Source organism: Oncorhynchus keta, chromosome 17, assembly GCF_023373465.1.
Source record: "Oncorhynchus keta strain PuntledgeMale-10-30-2019 chromosome 17, Oket_V2, whole genome shotgun sequence".
Lineage (NCBI taxonomy): Eukaryota > Metazoa > Chordata > Actinopteri > Salmoniformes > Salmonidae > Oncorhynchus > Oncorhynchus keta.
In genome coordinates, this window is record NC_068437.1 from 61,613,739 (window position 1) to 61,634,838 (window position 21,100).

Consider the following 21,100-nt stretch of genomic DNA (forward strand, 5'->3'; position numbering starts at 1 on the left):
AATATGATTTGATTTGATTTGAATAGAATGGAATAGAAGGAAGGGAAGGGAATGGAATAGAATGGAATAGAAGGAATGGAATAGAAGGAATGGAATAGAATGGAAGGAATGGAATAGAATGGAATAGAAGGGAATGGAAGGGAATGGAATAGAATGGAATGGAATAGAAGGGAATGGAATAGAAGGGAATAGAATAGAATAAAATGGAATAGAATGGAAGGGAAGGGAATGGAATAGAATGGAATAGAATGGAAGGGAATGGAATAGAAGGGAATGGAAGGGAATGGAATAGAATGGAATGGAATAGAATGGAATAGAATGGACGGGAATGGAATGGAAGGGAAGGGGATGGAATAGAATGGAAGGGAAGGGAATGGAATAGAATGGAAGGGAATGGAATAGAAGGGAATGGAAGGGAATGGAATAGAATGGAATGGAATATAATGGAATAGAAGGGAATGGAATAGAATGGAAGGGAAGGGAATGGAATAGAATGGAATAGAAGGGAATGGAATGGAATGGAATAGAATGGAATAGAATGGAATGGAAGGGAAGGGAATGGAATAGAATGGAATAGAAGGGAATGGAATGGAATGGAATAGAATGGAATGGAATAGAAGAGAGATGAAATGGAATATAATAGAATGGAACGGATTGGAATAGAAAATAATGGAAAATAATGGAATGGAATAGAAGGAAATGGAATAAAATAGAAGGGAATAGAATAGAAGAGAGATGGAATGGAATGGAATAGAATGGAATGTAAAAGCAGGGAATGGAATAAAATTGAAGGGAATGGAATATAAGGGAATGGAATAGAATAAATGGAATAGAATAAAATGGAATAGAATAAAATGGAATAGAAGGGAATGGAATAGAAGGGAATGGAATAGAATAAAATGGAATAGAATAAAATGGAATAGAATAAAATGGAATAGAATGGAATAGAAGGGAATGGAATAGAATAAAATGGAATAGAATGGAATAGAAGGGAATGGAATAGAAGAGAGATGGAAGGGAATGGAATAGAATGGATTGGAAGGGGAATAGAATAGAATAGAATGGAATAGAAGGGATTGGAATGGAAGGGAATGGAATAGAATGGAAGGGAATGGAATGGAAGGGAATGGAATATAATGGAAGGGAATGGAATAGAAGGGAATAGAATAGAAGAGAGATGGAAGGAATGGAATAGAATGGAATAGAAGGGAATGGAATAGAATGGAAGGGAATGGAATAGAAGGGAATGGAAGGAATGGAATAGAATGGAAGGAATGGAATAGAATGGAATGGAAGGAAGGGGATGGAATAGAATGGAAGGGAAGGGAATAGAATGGAATAGAATGGAATAGAAGGGAATGGAATGGAAGGGAATGGAATAGAAGGGAATGGAATAGAATGGAATGGAATAGAATGGAAGGGAATGGAATAGAAGGGAATGGAAGGGAATGGAATAGAAGGGAAGGGAATGGAATAGAATGGAATAGAAGGGAATGGAATGGAAAGGAATGGAATAGAATGGAAGGGAATGGAATAGAATGGAAGGGAATGGAATAGAATGGAATAGAAGGGAATGGAAGGGAATGGAATAGAATGGAAGGGAATGGAATAGAATGGAATAGAAGGGAATGGAAGGGAATGGAATAGAATGGAAAAGAAGGGAATGGAATAGAATGGAATGGAAGGGGAATGGAATAGAATGGAAGGGAATGGAATAGAATGGAAGGGAATGGAATAGAATGGAAGGGAAGGGAATGGAATAGAATGGAATGGAAGGGGAATGGAATAGAATGGAAGGGAAGGGAATGGAATAGAATGGAATAGAAGGGAATGGAAGGGAATGGAATAGAATGGAATGGAAGGGAATGGAATAGAATGGAAGGGAATGGAATAGAATGGAAGGGAAGGGAATGGAATAGAATGGAAGGAAAGGGAATGGAATAGAATGGAATAGAAGGGAATGGAATAGAATGGAAGGGAATGGAATAGAATGGAAGGGAATGGAATAGAATGGAATAGAAGGGAATGGAAGGGAATGGAATAGAATGGAATGTAATAGAAGGGAAGGGAATGTAATAGAAGGGAATGGAAAGGAATGGAATAGAATGGAAGGGAATGGAATAGAAGGGAATGGAATAGAAGGAATGGAAGGAAGGGAATGGAATAGAATGGAATGGAATAGAATGGAATGGAATAGAATGGAATAGAAGGGAATGGAATAGAAGGGAATGGAATAGAAGGGAATGGAAGGGAATGGAATAGAATGGAATGGACGGGAATGGAATAGAATGGAAGGGAAGGGAATGGAATAGAATGGAATAGAAGGGAAGAGAAGGGAATAGAATAGAATAGAATAGAAGAGAGATGGAATGGAATATAAGGGAAGGGAATGGAATAGAAGGGAATGGAATGGAAGGGAATGGAATAGAATGGAAGGGAATGGAATAGAATGGAAGGGAAGGGAATGGAATAGAAGGGAATGGAATAGAAGAGAGATGAAATGGAATATAATAGAATGGAACGGATTGGAATAGAAAATAATGGAAAATAATGGAATGGAATAGAAGGAAATGGAATAAAATAGAAGGGAATAGAATAGAAGAGAGATGGAATGGAATGGAATAGAATGGAATGTAAAAGCAGGGAATGGAATAAAATTGAAGGGAATGGAATATAAGGGAATGGAATAGAATAAATGGAATAGAATAAAATGGAATAGAATAAAATGGAATAGAAGGGAATGGAATAGAATAAAATGGAATAGAATAAAATGGAATAGAATAAAATGGAATAGAATGGAATAGAAGGGAATGGAATAGAATAAAATGGAATAGAATGGAATAGAAGGGAATGGAATAGAAGGGAATAGAATAGAAGAGAGATGGAAGGGAATGGAATAGAATGGATTGGAAGGGGAATAGAATAGAATAGAATGGAATAGAAGGGATTGGAATGGAAGGGAATGGAATAGAATGGAAGGGAATGGAAGGGAATGGAATAGAATGGAAGGGAATGGAATAGAAGGGAGTAGAATAGAAGAGAGATGGAAGGGAATGGAATAGAATGGAATGGAAGGGGAATAGAATAGAATAGAGATGGAAGGGAATGGAATAGAATGGAATAGAAGGGAATGGAATAGAATGGAAGGGAATGGAATAGAAGGAATGGAATGGAAGGGAATGGAATAGAATGGAAGGGAATGGAATAGAATGGAAGGGAATGGAATGGAAGGGAAGGGGATGGAATAGAATGGAAGGGAAGGGAATATAATGGAATAGAATGGAATAGAAGGGAATGGAATGGAAGGAATGGAATAGAAGGGAATGGAATAGAATGGAATGGAATAGAATGGAAGGGAATGGAATAGAAGGGAATGGAATAGAAGGGAAGGGAATGGAATAGAATGGAATAGAAGGGAATGGAATGGAAAGGAATGGAATAGAATGGAAGGGAATGGAATAGAATGGAAGGGAATGGAATAGAATGGAAGGGAATGGAATAGAATGGAATAGAAGGGAATGGAATAGAATGGAAGGGAATGGAATAGAATGGAATAGAAGGGAATGGAAGGGAATGGAATAGAATGGAATAGAAGGGGAATGGAATAGAATGGAAGGGAATGGAATAGAATGGAAGGGAATGGAATAGAATGGAAGGGAATGGAATAGAATGGAAGGGAAGGGAATGGAATAGAATGGAATGGAAGGGGAATGGAATAGAATGGAAGGGAAGGGAATGGAATAGAATGGAATAGAAGGGAATGGAATAGAATGGAATGGAAGGGAATGGAATAGAATGGAAGGGAATGGAATAGAATGGAAGGGAAGGGAATGGAATAGAATGGAAGGAAAGGGAATGGAATAGAATGGAATAGAAGGGAATGGAATAGAATGGAAGGGAATGGAATAGAATGGAAGGGAATGGAATAGAATGGAATAGAAGGGAATGGAAGGGAATGGAATAGAATGGAATGTAATAGAAGGGAAGGGAATGTAATAGAAGGGAATGGAAAGGAATGGAATAGAATGGAAGGGAATGGAATAGAATGGAAGGGAATGGAATAGAAGGGAATGGAAGGGAAGGGAATGGAATAGAATGGAATGGAATAGAATGGAATGGAATGGAATAGAAGGGAATGGAATAGAATGGAAGGGAATGGAATAGAAGGGAATGGAAGGGAATGGAATAGAATGGAAGGGAAGGGAATGGAATAGAATGGAATAGAAGGGAAGAGAAGGGAATAGAATAGAATAGAATAGAAGAGAGATGGAATGGAATATAAGGGAAGGGAATGGAATAGAAGGGAATGGAATGGAAGGGAATGGAATAGAATGGAAGGGAAGGGAATGGAATAGAAGGGAATGGAATATAAGGAATGGAATAGAAGGGAATGGAATGGAAGGGAATGGAATAGAATGGAAGGGAAGGGAATGGAATAGAAGGGAATGGAATATAATGGAATGGAAGGGGAATGGAATAGAATGGAAGGGAATGGAATAGAATGGAATGGAAGGGAATGGAATAGAATGGAAGGGAATGGAATGGAATAGAATGGAATGGAAGGGGAATGGAATAGAATGGAAGGGAATTCCTAGCAGATGGCATCAGATGGGGAGGGGCATAGATATTGCACGATAATCACATGTGATAGAATAGTAATGAATGCTGAAATGTCACCTTTGTACTTTGTATAGTTGATTTAATGGTCTCCAGAATGATGTGCATTGTGAAACACAATACACATTTCAACTATGGGTGGACAATAAAGTAATTCTAAAGTAATCATACAGAGTTTTGAATATGAGACTAGTGGATTTGGTTGTACAGTGTTGGTGCTGGTTGAAAGGGGTTTGTACCTTTCACCCAACCTACTTTCAGAATACATTTGCCAGTATAGGCCTACTTCATGGAATGTTCCAGACTGAGCAACCAAGTCAACAGTAGAAATGAGTCATGACCTCTTGAGACACAGCCTGGGAAACACCCTAATTACCAACTTAAAGTACGGAGTACAGTAGGGAATGAGAGTAGGGAATGAAAAAATAAAAGAGAGAGAGAAAGGTAGAGGAAGAGCATACCATGGACAGAGTGGTGGACAGAGTGGTGGACAGAGTGGTGGACAGAGTGGTGGACTGAGCGGTGGACAGAGCGGTGGACAGAGCGGTGGACAGAGCGGTGGACAGAGTGGTGGACAGAGTGGTGGACAGAGCGGTGGACAGAGTGGTGACAGAGTAGGTGGACAGAGCGGTGACAGAGCGGTGGACAGAGTGGTGACAGAGTGGTGGACAGAGCGGTGGACAGAGTGGTGACAGAGTGGTGGACAGAGCGGTGGACAGAGCGGTGGACAGAGTGGTGGACAGAGTGGTGGACAGAGCGGTGGACAGAGCGGTGGACAGAGTGGTGGACAGAGCGGTGGACAGAGTGGTGGACAGAGTGGTGGACAGAGCGGTGGACAGAGTGGTGGACAGAGTGGTGGACAGAGCGGTGGACAGAGCGGTGGACAGAGCGGTGGACAGAGCGGTGGACAGAGCGGTGGACAGAGCGGTGGACAGAGTGGTGGACAGAGTGGTGGACAGAGTGGTGGACAGAGCGGTGGACAGAGTGGTGGACAGAGTGGTGGACAGAGCGGTGGACAGAGCGGTGGACAGAGTGGTGGACAGAGTGGTGGACAGAGCGGTGGACAGAGTGGTGGACAGAGCGGTGGACAGAGCGGTGGACAGAGCGGTGGACAGAGCGGTGGACAGAGTGGTGAACAGAGCGGTGGACAGAGTGGTGGACAGAGCGGTGGACAGAGAGTGAACAGAGTGGTGACAGAGCGGTGAGAGTGGTGGACAGAGCGGTGGACAGAGTGGTGGACAGAGTGGTGAGACAGAGCGGTGGACAGAGCGTGGACAGAGTGGTGACAGAGTGGTGGACAGAGCGGTGGACAGAGTGGTGATGAGTGGTGAACAGAGCGGTGAACAGAGTGGTGACAGAGCGGTGACAGAAAGCGGTGACAGAGCGGTGGACAGAGCGGTGGACAGAGTGGTGGACAGAGTGGTGGACAGAGTGGTGAACAGAGCAGAGGTGGACAGAGTGGTGAACAGAGTGGTGGACAGAGTGGTGGACAGAGCGGTGGACAGAGTGGTGGACAGAGTGGTGGACAGAGCGGTGGACAGAGTGGTGGACAGAGTGGTGGACAGAGTGGTGGACAGAGCGGTGGACAGAGTGGTGACAGAGCGGTGACAGAGCGGTGGACAGAGCGGTGACAGAGCGGTGGACAGAGTGGTGGACAGAGCGGTGGACAGAGTGGTGAACAGAGCGGTGGACAGAGTGGTGGACAGAGTGGTGTGACAGAGCGGTGGACAGAGTGTGACAGAGCGGTGAACAGAGCGGTGGACAGAGTGGTGGACAGAGCGGTGGACAGAGTGGTGGACAGAGCGGTGGACAGAGTGGTGGACAGAGTGGTGGACAGAGTGGTGGACAGAGCGGTGGACAGAGTGGTGGACAGAGTGGTGGACAGAGTGGTGGACAGAAAGTGACCGTAGCAGTGAAGAGGAGCATCCAAGAGACATACAGGGAGCAGAAAGCTACATAGCTACAGAGGACATAAGACACATACAGGGAGCAGAAAGCTACATAGCTACAGAGGACATAAGACACATACAGGGAGCAGAAAGCTACATAGCTACAGAGGACATAAGAGACATACAGGGAGCAGGAAGCTACATAGCTACAGAGGACATAAGAGACATACAGGGAGCAGGAAGCTACATAGCTACAGAGGACATAAGAGACATACAGGGAGCAGGAAGCTACATAGCTACAGAGGACATAAGAGACATACAGGGAGCAGGAAGCTACATAGCTACAGAGGACATAAGAGACATACAGGGAGCAGGAAGCTACATAGCTACAGAGGACATAAGAGACATACAGGGAGCAGGAAGCTACATAGCTACAGAGGACATAAGAGACATACAGGGAGCAGGAAGCTACATAGGACATAAGAGACATACAGGGAGCAGGAAGCTACATAGCTACAGAGGACATAAGAGACATACAGGGAGCAGGAAGCTACATAGCTACAGAGGACATAAGAGACATACAGGGAGCAGGAAGCTACATAGCTACATAGGACATAAGACACATACAGGGAGCAGGTATATGGGTGATGTATCTGGATGTGGTCATGTTTCAGGGCTACAGGTCTGGATGTGGTCATGTTTCAGGGCTACAGGTATATGGGTGATGTATCTGGATGTGGTCATGTTTCAGGGCTACAGGTATATATGGTTGATGTATCTGGATGTGGTCATGTTTCAGGGCTACAGGTCTGGATGTGGTCATGTTTCAGGGCTACAGGTCTGGATGTGGTCATGTTTCAGGGCTACAGGTCTGGATGTGGTCATGTTTCAGGGCTACAGGTATATGGGTGATGTATCTGGATGTGGTCATGTTTCAGGGCTACAGGTCTGGATGTGGTCATGTTTCAGGGCTACAGGTCTGGATGTGGTCATGTTTCAGGGCTACAGGTATATGGTTGAAGCATCTGGATGTGGTCATGTTTCAGGGCTACAGGTATATGGGTGATGTATCTGGATGTGGTCATGTTTCAGGGCTACAGGTCTGGATGTGGTCATGTTTCAGGGCTACAGGTATATGGGTGATGTATCTGGATGTGGTCATGTTTCAGGGCTACAGGTCTGGATGTGGTCATGTTTCAGGGCTACAGGTATATGGGTGATGTATCTGGATGTGGTCATGTTTCAGGGCTACTGGTATACTGTGCAGCCGTCTTCATCGACCTCGCCAAGGCTTTCGACTCTGTCAATCACCAAATTCTTATCGGCAGACTCAACAGCCTCGGTTTTTCGGATGACTGCCTTGCCTGGTTCACCAATTACTTTGCAGACAGAGTTCAGTGTGTCAAATCGGAGGGCATGCTGTCCGGTCCTCTGGCAGTCTCTATGGGGGTGCCACAGGGTTCAATTCTCGGGCCGACTCTTTTCTCTGTATATATCAATGATGTTGCTCTTGCTGCGGGCGATTCCCTGATCCACCTCTACGCAGACGACACCATTCTATATACTTTCGGCCCGTCATTGGACACTGTGCTATCCAACCTCCAAACGAGCTTCAATGCCATACAGCACTCCTTCCGTGGCCTCCAACTGCTCTTAAACGCGAGTAAAACCAAATGCATGCTTTTCAACCGATCGCTGCCTGCACCCGCATGCCCGACTAGCATCACCACCCTGGATGGTTCCAACCTTGAATATGTGGACATCTATAAGTACCTAGGTGTCTGGCTAGACTGCAAACTCTCCTTCCAGACTCACATCAAACATCTCCAATCAAAAATCAAATCCAGAGTCGGCTTTCTATTCCGCAACAAAGCCTCCTTCACCCACGCTGCCAAGCTTACCCTAGTAAAACTGACTATCCTACCGATCCTCGACTTCGGCGATGTCATCTACAAAATGGCTTCCAACACTCTACTCAGCAAACTGGATGCAGTCTATCACAGTGCCATCCGTTTTGTCACTAAAGCACCTTATACCACCCACCACTGCGACTTGTATGCTCTAGTCGGCTGGCCCTCACTACATATTCGTCGCCAGACCCACTGGCTCCAGGTCATCTACAAGTCCATGCTAGGTAAAGCTCCGCCTTATCTCAGTTCACTGGTCACGATGGCAACACCCATCCGTAGCACGCGCTCCAGCAGGTGTATCTCACTGATCATCCCTAAAGCCAACACCTCATTTGGCCGCCTTTCGTTCCAGTACTCTGCTGCCTGTGACTGGAACGAATTGCAAAAATCGCTGAAGTTGGAGACTTTTATCTCCCTCACCAACTTCAAACATCAGCTATCCGAGCAGCTAACCGATCGCTGCAGCTGTACATAGTCTATTGGTAAATAGCTCACCCTTTTCACCTACCTCATTCCCATACTGTTTTTATACTGTTTTTATTTATTTACTTTTCTGCTCTTTTGCACACCAATATCTCTACCTGTACATGCCCATCTGATCATTTATCACTCCAGTGTTAATCTGCAAAATTGTATTATTCGCCTACCTCCTCATGCCTTTTGTGGTCCTTCTGTGGCTCAGTTGGTAGAGCATGGCGCTTGTAACGCCAGGGTAGTGGGTTCGATTCCCGGGACCACCCATACGTAGAATGTATGCACACATGACTGTAAGTCGCTTTGGATAAAAGCGTCAGCTAAATGGCATATATTATTATATTATATTATTTTGCACACATTGTATATAGACTGCCCATTTTTTTTTTTCTACTGTGTTATTGACTTGCTAATTGTTTACTCCATGTGTAACTCTGTGTTGTCTGTTCACACTGCTATGCTTTATCTTGGCCAGGTCGCAGTTGCAAATGAGAACTTGTTCTCAACTAGCCTACCTGGTTAAATAAAGGTGTTCTCAACTAGCCTACCTGGTTAAATAAAGGTGAAATAAAATAAAATAAAAAATAAATATGGGTGATGTATCTGGATGTGGTCATGTTTCAGGGCTACAGGTATATGGGTGATGTATCTGGATGTGGTCATGTTTCAGGGCTACAGGTCTGGATGTGGTCATGTTTCAGGGCTACAGGTATATGGGTGATGTATCTGGATGTGGTCATGTTTCAGGGCTACAGGTCTGGATGTGGTCATGTTTCAGGGCTACAGGTCTGGATGTGGTCATGTTTCAGGGCTACAGGTATATGGGTGATGTATCTGGATGTGGTCATGTTTCAGGGCTACAGGTCTGGATGTGGTCATGTTTAGGGCTACAGGTCTGGATGTGGTCATGTTTCAGGGCTACAGGTATATGGGTGATGTATCTGGATGTGGTCATGTTTCAGGGCTACAGGTCTGGATGTGGTCATGTTTCAGGGCTACAGGTATATGGGTGATGTATCTGGATGTGGTCATGTTTCAGGGCTACAGGTCTGGATGTGGTCATGTTTCAGGGCTACAGGTATATGGTTGAAGCATCTGGATGTGGTCATGTTTCAGGGCTACAGGTCTGGATGTGGTCATGTTTCAGGGCTACAGGTATATATATGGGTGATGTATCTGGATGTGGTCATGTTTCAGGGCTACAGGTATATGGTTGAAGCATCTGGATGTGGTCATGTTTCAGGGCTACAGGTCTGGATGTGGTCATGTTTCAGGGCTACAGGTATATGGGTGATGTATCTGGATGTGGTCATGTTTCAGGGCTACAGGTATATGGTTGAAGCATCTGGATGTGGTCATGTTTCAGGGCTACAGGTCTGGATGTGGTCATGTTTCAGGGCTACAGGTATATGGGTGATGTATCTGGATGTGGTCATGTTTCAGGGCTACAGGTATATGGTTGAAGCATCTGGATGTGGTCATGTTTCAGGGCTACAGGTCTGGATGTGGTCATGTTTCAGGGCTACAGGTATATGGTTGAAGCATCTGGATGTGGTCATGTTTCAGGGCTACAGGTATATGGGTGATGTATCTGGATGTGGTCATGTTTCAGGGCTACAGGTATATATATGGGTGATGTATCTGGATGTGGTCATGTTTCAGGGCTACAGGTATATGGTTGAAGCATCTGGATGTGGTCATGTTTCAGGGCTACAGGTCTGGATGTGGTCATGTTTCAGGGCTACAGGTCTGGATGTGGTCATGTTTCAGGGCTACAGGTATATATATGGGTGATGTATCTGGATGTGGTCATGTTTCAGGGCTACAGGTCTGGATGTGGTCATGTTTCAGGGCTACAGGTCTGGATGTGGTCATGTTTCAGGGCTACAGGTATATGGTTGAAGCATCTGGTGGTCATACGTACACGTCTTTCTCGCTGACGTCCCCTCTGTGGTGCAGTGTCAACACATAGAGTACGGACATGGAGATGACACTGAAGGCCATGACGACGACCAGAGCCAGAATGGTTCCCTGCATGAACCTGTGACTGATGCAGCCCTGCTCTGGAGTAGCACTCTGGAATGACATCGAAACACAGGTTTGACATTTTAAATGCTGGGTTTCCAGGTGGAGGGAGAGAGAGCGAGAGAGAGAGGAGGGCTTCTGTACTGGTGTTCATGTGTAGGGAAACATCTACCTTATTTCCAGGTTTCACTGTCTTCCTCTTCAGGGGACCACTTCCTGTCCTGCTGAACTGGCTCCCTGATTGGCTGGAGACAGAGACAGGAAGATTTGAAAAACAATCACCCACCAAATACATTCGGTATAATTTAAAATACTGGACCAGCACTTGATTACCAATGGAATTGTACCAATAGGTATAATCAAGTGCTCCTCTTAGAATGTATTTGACATGTAAAGGTGTATCCAGGTGTGTCCTACCTGGTGGTGCCTCCGCTGACCGTACTCTTCATGCTGTCCAGACGGCGGAGTTTGGCCAGCTTCCTGCTCCAGCGCTCCAGCTCATCTATACGAGTCTCCAGGTTGTCAGTCAGTTTACACAGCTCCTTCACTGCACCGACGTTCTCCATGAAGATACGGTCCTAGAGAGAGACACAGAGAGAGAGGGGAGAGACAGGGGGGTGAGGGAGGGAGGGAGGGAGGAGGGGGGTTGAGGGAGGAGGGGGGGTGAGTGAGGGAGGGAGGGAGGGGGTGAGTGAGGGAGGGAGGGAGGGAGAGGGGGGTGAAGAGTGAGGGAGGGGTGGAGGAAAGAGTGAGGGAGGGGGAAAGAGTGAGAGAGGGAGGGGGAGACAGTGAGGGAGGGTGAGGGAAGGGGAGAGAGTGAGGGAGGGAGGGAAAGAGAGTGAGAGGGAGGCAGGAGAGAGGGGTGGACGGCAAAGGGAGGGAGGAAGTGAGGAAGAGAGGGGGAGGCAGGGAGAGGGGGAGAGAAAGACACAGGGAGAGGGGGAGTAAGAGAGAGAGAGAGAGGGCGAGAGAGGGAGGCACAGAAGTCAATGTCTGTTGCAAATTCCGGAAACTTTTCCAGAGTTCTCGGCTCCTTAGACATATCAGATGGAGGATTTCCAGTGTCTAAGGAGGTAGAAAACAGTATTCCTGGTTGCTATGTGTGTGTGTGTGTGTGTGTGTGTGTGTGTGTGTGTGTGTGTGTGTGTGTGTGTGTGTGTGTGTGTGTGTGTGTGTGTGTGTGTGTGTGTGTGTGTGTGTGTGTGTGTGTGTGCTACCTTGTTGACCACCAGAAGTTTAGGGATGGTCTCTCCATTGGAACAGATGACGTCTCCTCCCTCCTTCACGGCTTCAGGCAGAATCTGCTGCACGTCCTGAGCAATCACTCCTGGATAACACAACACCTTACTGTAAACTCCTATCACTCCTGGATAATACAACACCTTACTGTAAACTCCTATCACTCCTGGATAATACAACACCTTACTGTAAACTCCTATCACTCCTGGATAATACAACACCTTACTGTAAACTCCTATCGCTCCTGGATAACACAACACCTTACTGTAAACTCCTATCACTCCTGGATAACACAACACCTTACTGTAAACTCCTATCACTCCTGGATAACACAACACCTTACTGTAAACTCCTATCACTCCTGGATAATACAACACCTTACTGTAAACTCCTATCACTCCTGGATAACACAACACCTTACTGTAAACTCCTATCACTCCTGGATAACACAACACCTTACTGTAAACTCCTATCACTCCTGGATAACACAACACCTTACTGTAAACTCCTATCACTCCTGGATAACACAACACCTTACTGTAAACTCCTATCACTCCTGGATAACACAACACCTTACTGTAAACTCCTATCACTCCTGGATAACACAACACCTTACTGTAAACTCCTATCACTCCTGGATAACACAACACCTTACTGTAAACTCCTATCACTCCTGGATAATACAACACCTTACTGTAAACTCCTATCACTCCTGGATAACACAACACCTTACTGTAAACTCCTATCACTCCTGGATAACACAACACCTTACTGTAAACTCATATCGCTCCTGGATAACACAACACCTTACTGTAAACTCCTATCGCTCCTGGATAACACAACACCTTACTGTAAACCCCTCTCACTCCTGGGTAACACAACACCTTACTGTAAACTCCTATCACTCCTGGATAACACAACACCTTACTGTAAACTCCTATCACTCCTGGATAACACAACACCTTACTGTAAACTCCTATCACTCCTGGACAATACAACACCTTACTGTAAACTCCTATCACTCCTGGATAATACAACACCTTACTGTAAACTCCTATCACTCCTGGATAATACAACACCTTACTGTAAACTCCTATCACTCCTGGATAATACAACACCTTACTGTAAACTCCTATCACTCCTGGATAACACAACACCTTACTGTAAACTCCTATCACTCCTGGATAATGCAACACCTTACTGTAAACTCCTATCACTCCTGGATAACAATATGTGGAAGCAGGATGTATAGAGGTAGAGACAGACAGTATGGGGAAGCAGGATGTATAGAGGTAGAGACAGACAATATGGGGAAGCAGGATGTATAGAGGTAGAGACAGACAATATGGGGAAGCAGGATGTATAGAGGTAGAGACAGACAATATGGGGAAGCAGGATGTATAGAGGTAGAGACAGACAATATGGGGAAGCAGGATGTATAGAGACAGACAATATGGGGAAGCAGGATGTATAGAGACAGACAATATGGGGAAGCAGGATGTATAGAGACAGACAATATGGGGAAGCAGGATGTATAGAGACAGACAATATGGGGAAGCAGGATGTATAGAGACAGACAATATGGGGAAGCAGGATGTATAGAGACAGACAATATGGGGAAGCAGAATGTACAGAGACAGACAATATGGGGAAGCAGGATGTATAGAGACAGACAATATGGGGAAGCAGGATGTATAGAGGTAGAGACAGACAATATGGGGAAGCAGGATGTATAGAGGTAGAGACAGACAATATGGGGAAGCAGGATGTATAGAGACAGACAATATGGGGAAGCAGGATGTATAGAGACAGACAATATGGGGAAGCAGGATGTATAGAGACAGACAATATGGGGAAGCAGGATGTATAGAGGTAGAGACAGACAATATGGGGAAGCAGGATGTATAGAGACAGACAATATGGGGAAGCAGGATGTATAGAGACAGACAATATGGGGAAGCAGGATGTATAGAGACAGACAATATGGGGAAGCAGGATGTATAGAGACAGACAATATGGGGAAGCAGGATGTATAGAGACAGACAATATGGGAAGCAGGATGTATAGAGACAGACAATATGGGAAGCAGGATGTATAGAGACAGACAATATGGGGAAGCAGGATGTATAGAGACAGACAATATGGGGAAGCAGGATGTATAGAGACAGACAATATGGGGAAGCAGGATGTATAGAGACAGACAATATGGGGAAGCAGGATGTATAGAGGTAGAGACAGACAATATGGGAAGCAGGATGTATAGAGACAGACAATATGGGGAAGCAGGATGTATAGAGACAGACAATATGGGGAAGCAGGATGTATAGAGACAGACAATATGGGGAAGCAGGATGTATAGAGACAGACAATATGGGGAAGCAGGATGTATAGAGACAGACAATATGGGGGGAAGCAGGATGTAAAGAGACAGACAATATGGGGAAGCAGGATGTATAGAGACAGACAATATGGGGAAGCAGGATGTATAGAGGTAGAGACAGACAATATGGGGAAGCAGGATGTATAGAGACAGACAATATGGGGAAGCAGGATGTATAGAGACAGACAATATGGGGAAGCAGGATGTATAGAGACAGACAATATGGGGAAGCAGGATGTATAGAGACAGACAATATGGGGAAGCAGGATGTATAGAGACAGACAATATGGGGAAGCAGGATGTATAGAGGTAGAGACAGACGATATTGGGAAGCAGGATGTATAGAGTCAGACAATATGGGAAGCAGGATGTATAGAGACAGACAATATGGGGAAGCAGGATGTATAGAGACAGACAATATGGGGAAGCAGGATGTATAGAGACAGACAATATGGGGAAGCAGGATGTATAGAGACAGACAATATGGGAAGCAAGATGTATAGAGACAGACAATATGGGAAGCAGGATGTATAGAGACAGACAATATGGGGAAGCAGGATGTACAGAGACAGACAATATGGGAAGCAGGATGTATAGAGACAGACAATATGGGAAGCAGGATGTATAGAGACAGACAATATGGGAAGCAGGATGTACAGAGACAGACAATATGGGGAAGCACGATGTATAGAGGTAGAGACAGACGATATGGGGAAGCAGGATGTATAGAGACAGACAATATGGGGAAGCAGGATGTATAGAGACAGACAATATGGGGAAGCAGGATGTATAGAGACAGACAATATGGGGAAGCAGGATGTATAGAGACAGACAATATGGGGAAGCAGGATGTGTAGAGACAGACAATATGGGGAAGCAGGATGTATAGAGGTAGAGACAGACGATATGGGGAAGCAGGATGTATAGAGACAGACAATATGGGGAAGCAGGATGTACAGAGACAGACAATATGGGGAAGCAGGATGTATAGAGACAGACAATATGGGGAAGCAGGATGTATAGAGACAGACAATATGGGGAAGCAGGATGTATAGAGGTAGAGACAGACGATATGGGAAGCAGGATGTATAGAGACAGGCAATATGGGGAAGCAGGATGTACAGAGACAGACAATATGGGGAAGCAGGATGGATAGAGACAGACAATATGGGGAAGCAGGATGTATAGAGACAGACAATATGGGGAAGGATGTAGGATGTATAGAGACAGACAATATGGGGAAGCAGGATGTATAGAGACAGACAATATGGGGAAGCAGGATGTATAGAGACAGACAATATGGGGAAGCAGGATGTATAGAGACAGACAATATGGGGAAGCAGGATGTATAGAGACAGACAATATGGGGAAGCAGGATGTATAGAGACAGACAATATGGGGAAGCAGGATGTATAGAGACAGACAATATGGGGAAGCAGGATGTATAGAGACAGACAATATGGGGAAGCAGGATGTATAGAGGTAGAGACAGACAATATGGGGAAGCAGGATGTATAGAGACAGACAATATGGGGAAGCAGGATGTATAGAGACAGACAATATGGGGAAGCAGAATGTATAGAGACAGACAATATGGGGAAGCAGGATGTATAGAGACAGACAATATGGGGAAGCAGGATGTATAGAGACAGACAATATGGGAAGCAGGATGTATAGAGACAGACAATATGGGAAGCAGGATGTATAGAGACAGACAATATGGGGAAGCAGGATGTATAGAGACAGACAATATGGGAAGCAGGATGTATAGAGACAGACAATATGGGGAAGCAGGATGTATAGAGGTAGAGACAGAAAATATGGGGAAGCAGGATGTATAGAGACAGACAATATGGGAAGCAGGATGTATAGAGACAGACAATATGGGGAAGCAGGATGTATAGAGACAGACAATATGGGAAGCAGGATGTATAGAGACAGACAATATGGGGAAGCAGGATGTATAGAGACAGACAATATGGGGAAGCAGGATGTATAGAGGTAGAGACAGACAATATGGGGAAGCAGGATGTATAGAGACAGACAATATGGGAAGCAGGATGTATAGAGACAGACAATATGGGGAAGCAGGATGTATAGAGGTAGAGACAGACAATATGGGGAAGCAGGATGTATAGAGACAGACAATTTGGGAAGCAGGATGTATAGAGACAGACAATATGGGGAAGCAGGATGTATAGAGACAGACAATATGGGAAGCAGGATGTATAGAGGTAGAGACAGACGATATGGGGAAGCAGGATGTATAGAGACAGACAATATGGGAAGCAGGATGTACAGAGACAGACAATATGGGAAGCAGGATGTATAGAGACAGACAATATGGGAAGCAGGATGTATAGAGACAGACAATATGGGGAAGCAGGATGTACAGAGACAGACAATATGGGGAAGCAGGATGGATAGAGACAGACAATATGGGGAAGCAGGATGTATAGAGACAGACAATATGGGGAAGCAGGATGTATAGAGGTAGAGACAGACGATATGGGAAGCAGGATGTATAGAGACAGACAATATGGGGAAGCAGGATGTATAGAGTCAGACAATATGGGAAGCAGGATGTATAGAGACAGACAATATGGGAAGCAGGATGTATAGAGACAGACAATATGGGGAAGCAGGATGTATAGAGACAGACAATATGGGAAGCAGGATGTATAGAGACAGACAATATGGGAAGCAGGATGTATAGAGACAGACAATATGGGGAAGCAGGATGTATAGAGACAGACAATATGGGGAAGCAGGATGTATAGAGGTAGAGACAGACAATATGGGAAGCAGGATGTATAGAGACAGACTATATGGGGAAGCAGGATGTATAGAGACAGACAATATGGGAAGCAGGATGTATAGAGACAGACAATATGGGGAAGCAGGATGTATAGAGGTAGAGACAGACAATATGGGGAAGCAGGATGTATAGAGACAGACTATATGGGAAGCAGGAGGTATAGAGACAGACTATATGGGAAGCAGGATGTATAGAGACAGACAATATGGGAAGCAGGATGTATAGAGGTAGAGACAGACAATATGGGAAGCAGGATGTATAGAGACAGACAATATGGGGAAGCAGGATGTATAGAGACAGACAATATGGGGAAGCAGGATGTATAGAGGTAGAGACAGACAATATGGGAAGCAGGATGTATAGAGACAGACAATATGGGGAAGCAGGATGTATAGAGGTAGAGACAGACAATATGGGGAAGCAGGATATATAGAGACAGACAATATGGGGAAGCAGGATGTATAGAGACAGACTATTTGGGAAGCAGGATGTATAGAGACAGACAATATGGGGAAGCAGGATGTATAAAGGTAGAGACAGACAATATGGGAAGCAGGATGTATAGAGACAGACAATATGGGAAGCAGGATGTATAGAGACAGACAATATGGGAAGCAGGATGTATAGAGGTAGAGACAGACAATATGGGAAGCAGGATGTATAGAGACAGACAATATGGGGAATCAGGATGTATAGAGTAGAGACAGACAATATGGGGAAGCAGGATGTATAGAGACAGACTATATGGGGAAGCAGGATGTATAGAGACAGACTATATGGGGAAGCAGGATGTATAGAGACAGACAATATGGGAAGCAGGATGTATAGAGGTAGAGACAGACAATATGGGGAAGCAGGATGTATAGAGACAGACAATATGGGGAAGCAGGATGTATAGAGACAGACAATATGGGGAAGCAGGATGTATAGAGGTAGAGACAGACAATATGGGGAAGCAGGATGTATAGAGACAGACAATATGGGGAAGCAGGATGTATAGAGAGAGACAGACAATATGGGAAGCAGGATATATAGAGACAGACAATATGGGAAGCACGATGTATAGAGACAGACTATTTGGGGAAGCAGGATGTATAGAGACAGACAATATGGGGAAGCAGGATGTATAGAGACAGACAATATGGGGAAGCAGGATGTATAGAGACAGACAATATGGGGAAGCAGGATGTATAGAGACAGACAATATGGGGAAGCAGGATGTATAGAGGTAGAGACAGACAATATGGGGAAGCAGGATGTATAGAGACAGACAATATGGGGAAGCAGGATGTATAGAGGTAGAGACAGACAATATGGGGAAGCAGGATGTATAGAGACAGACAATATGGGGAAGCAGGATGTATAGAGACAGACAATATGGGGAAGCAGGATGTATAGAGACAGACAATATGGGAAAGCAGTATGTATAGAGACAGACTATATGGGAAGCAGGATGTATAGAGACAGACAATATGGGGAAGCAGGATGTATAGAGACAGACAATATGGGAAGCAGGATGTATAGAGACAGACAATATGGGGAAGCAGGATGTATAGAGACAGACAATATGGGAAGCAGGATGTATAGAGACAGACAATATGGGGAAGCAGGATGTATAGAGACAGACAATATGGGGAAGCAGGATGTATAGAGACAGACAATATGGGGAAGCAGGATGTATAGAGACAGACAATATGGGAAGCAGGATGTATAGAGACAGACAATATGGGAAGCAGGATGTATAGAGACAGACAATATGGGGAAGCAGGATGTATAGAGACAGACAATATGGGAAGCAGGATGTATAGAGACAGACAATATGGGAAGCAGGATGTATAGAGACAGACAATATGGGGAAGCAGGATGTATAGAGTAGAGACAGACAATATGGGAAGCAGGATGTATAGAGACAGACAATATGGGGAAGCAGGATGTATAGAGACAGACAATATGGGGAAGCAGGATGTATAGAGGTAGAGACAGACAATATGGGGAAGCAGGATGTATAGAGACAGACAATATGGGGAAGCAGGATGTATAGAGACAGACAATATGGGGAAGCAGGATGTATAGAGGTAGAGACAGACAATATGGGGAAGCAGGATGTATAGAGACAGACAATATGGGAAAGCAGGATGTACAGAGACAGACAATATGGGAAGCAGGATGTATAGAGACAGACAATATGGGGAAGCAGGATGTATAGAGACAGACAATATGGGGAAGCAGGATGTACAGAGACAGACAATATGGGGAAGCAGGATGGATAGAGACAGACAATATGGGAAGCAGGATGTATAGAGACAGACAATATGGGGAAGCAGGATGTATAGAGGTAGAGACAGACGATATGGGGAAGCAGGATGTATAGAGACAGACAATATGAGCAGGATGTATAGAGACAGACAATATGGGAAGCAGGATGTATAGAGACAGACAATATGGGAAGCAGGATGTATAGAGACAGACAATATGGGAAGCAGGATGTATAGAGACAGACAATATGGGGAAGCAGGATGTATAGAGACAGACAATATGGGAAGCAGGATGTATAGATGTATAGAGACAGACAATATGGGGAAGCAGGATGTATAGAGACAGACAATATGGGGAAGCAGGATGTATAGAGACAGACAATATGGGAAGCAGGATGTATAGAGACAGACAATATGGGGAAGCAGGATGTATAGAGGTAGAGACAGACAATATGGGAAGCAGGATGTATAGAGACAGACAATATGGGAAGCAGGAGGTATAGAGACAGACTATATGGGGAAGCAGGATGTATAGAGACAGACAATATGGGGAAGCAGGATGTATAGAGGTAGAGACAGACAATATGGGAAGCAGGATGTATAGAGACAGACAATATGGGAAGCAGGATGTATAGAGACAGACAATATGGGAAGCAGGATGTATAGAGGTAGAGACAGACAATATGGGAAGCAGGATGTATAGAGACAGACAATATGGGAAGCAGGATGTATAGAGGTAGAGACAGACAATATGGGAAGCAGGATATATAGAGACAGACAATATGGGGAAGCAGGATGTATAGAGACAGACTATTTGGGAAGCAGGATGTATAGAGACAGACAATATGGGAAGCAGGATGTATAAAGGTAGAGACAGACAATATGGGGAAGCAGGATGTATAGAGACAGACAATATGGGAAGCAGGATGTATAGAGACAGACAATATGGGAAGCAGGATGTATAGAGGTAGAGACAGACAATATGGGAAGCAGGATGTATAGAGACAGACAATATGGGGAATCAGGATGTATAGAGGTAGAGACAGACAATATGGGGAAGCAGGATGTATAGAGACAGACTATATGGGAAGCAGGATGTATAGAGACAGACTATATGGGGAAGCAGGATGTATAGAGACAGACAATATGGGGAAGCAGGATGTATAGAGGTAGAGACAGACAATATGGGGAAGCAGGATGTATAGAGACAGACAATATGGGGAAGCAGGATGTATAGAGACAGACAATATGGGGAAGCAGGATGTATAGAGGTAGAGACAGACAATATGGGAAGCAGGATGTATAGAGACAGACAATATGGGAAGCAGGATGTATAGAGGTAGAGACAGACAATATGGGGAAGCAGGATATATAGAGACAGACAATATGGGGAAGCAGGATGTATAGAGACAGACTATTTGGGAAGCAGGATGTATAGAGACAGACAATATGGGAAGCAGGATGTATAGAGACAGACAATATGGGAAGCAGGA

The 21,100-nt window shown here is 44.5% G+C and overlaps 1 protein-coding gene and 2 long non-coding RNA genes across 25 annotated transcripts in view; 1 reads left to right on the forward strand and 2 right to left on the reverse strand.

Annotated features, from left to right (window-relative positions):
* myrf (myelin regulatory factor) overlaps positions 1-21,100 on the reverse strand; it is a 138,775-nt gene that overhangs the window by 33,690 nt on the left and 83,985 nt on the right. For all 6 annotated transcript variants that reach the window (XM_052466956.1, XM_052466958.1, XM_052466957.1 and 3 more), the window contains exons 14-17: positions 12,133-12,242; positions 11,333-11,493; positions 11,088-11,160; positions 10,815-10,966 (exon numbers count right to left, since the gene is read on the reverse strand). In XM_052466956.1, the coding sequence (XP_052322916.1) occupies positions 10,815-10,966; positions 11,088-11,160; positions 11,333-11,493; positions 12,133-12,242 (496 nt within the window). The remainder of the gene's footprint in view (positions 1-10,814; positions 10,967-11,087; positions 11,161-11,332; positions 11,494-12,132; positions 12,243-21,100) is intronic.
* Positions 7,189-10,496, forward strand: LOC127908453 (uncharacterized). Of its 17 annotated transcripts, none has more exons than XR_008067420.1 (5): positions 7,189-7,265; positions 7,515-7,560; positions 9,569-9,645; positions 9,969-10,045; positions 10,096-10,496. It is a non-coding gene; the product is annotated as an uncharacterized LOC127908453 (long non-coding RNA). The 17 variants fall into 17 exon arrangements; XR_008067419.1 differs by lacking the exon at positions 7,189-7,265 and adding an exon at positions 7,304-7,452; XR_008067408.1 differs by lacking the exon at positions 9,569-9,645 and having other exon boundaries at positions 9,784-10,045.
* Positions 12,379-13,339, reverse strand: LOC127908452 (uncharacterized). 2 transcript variants are annotated; one of them, XR_008067405.1, is made up of 4 exons: positions 13,273-13,339; positions 13,039-13,116; positions 12,532-12,921; positions 12,379-12,453 (listed from the first exon to the last, which is right to left on the reverse strand). It is a non-coding gene; the product is annotated as an uncharacterized LOC127908452 (long non-coding RNA). The 2 variants fall into 2 exon arrangements; XR_008067404.1 differs by having other exon boundaries at positions 12,379-12,492.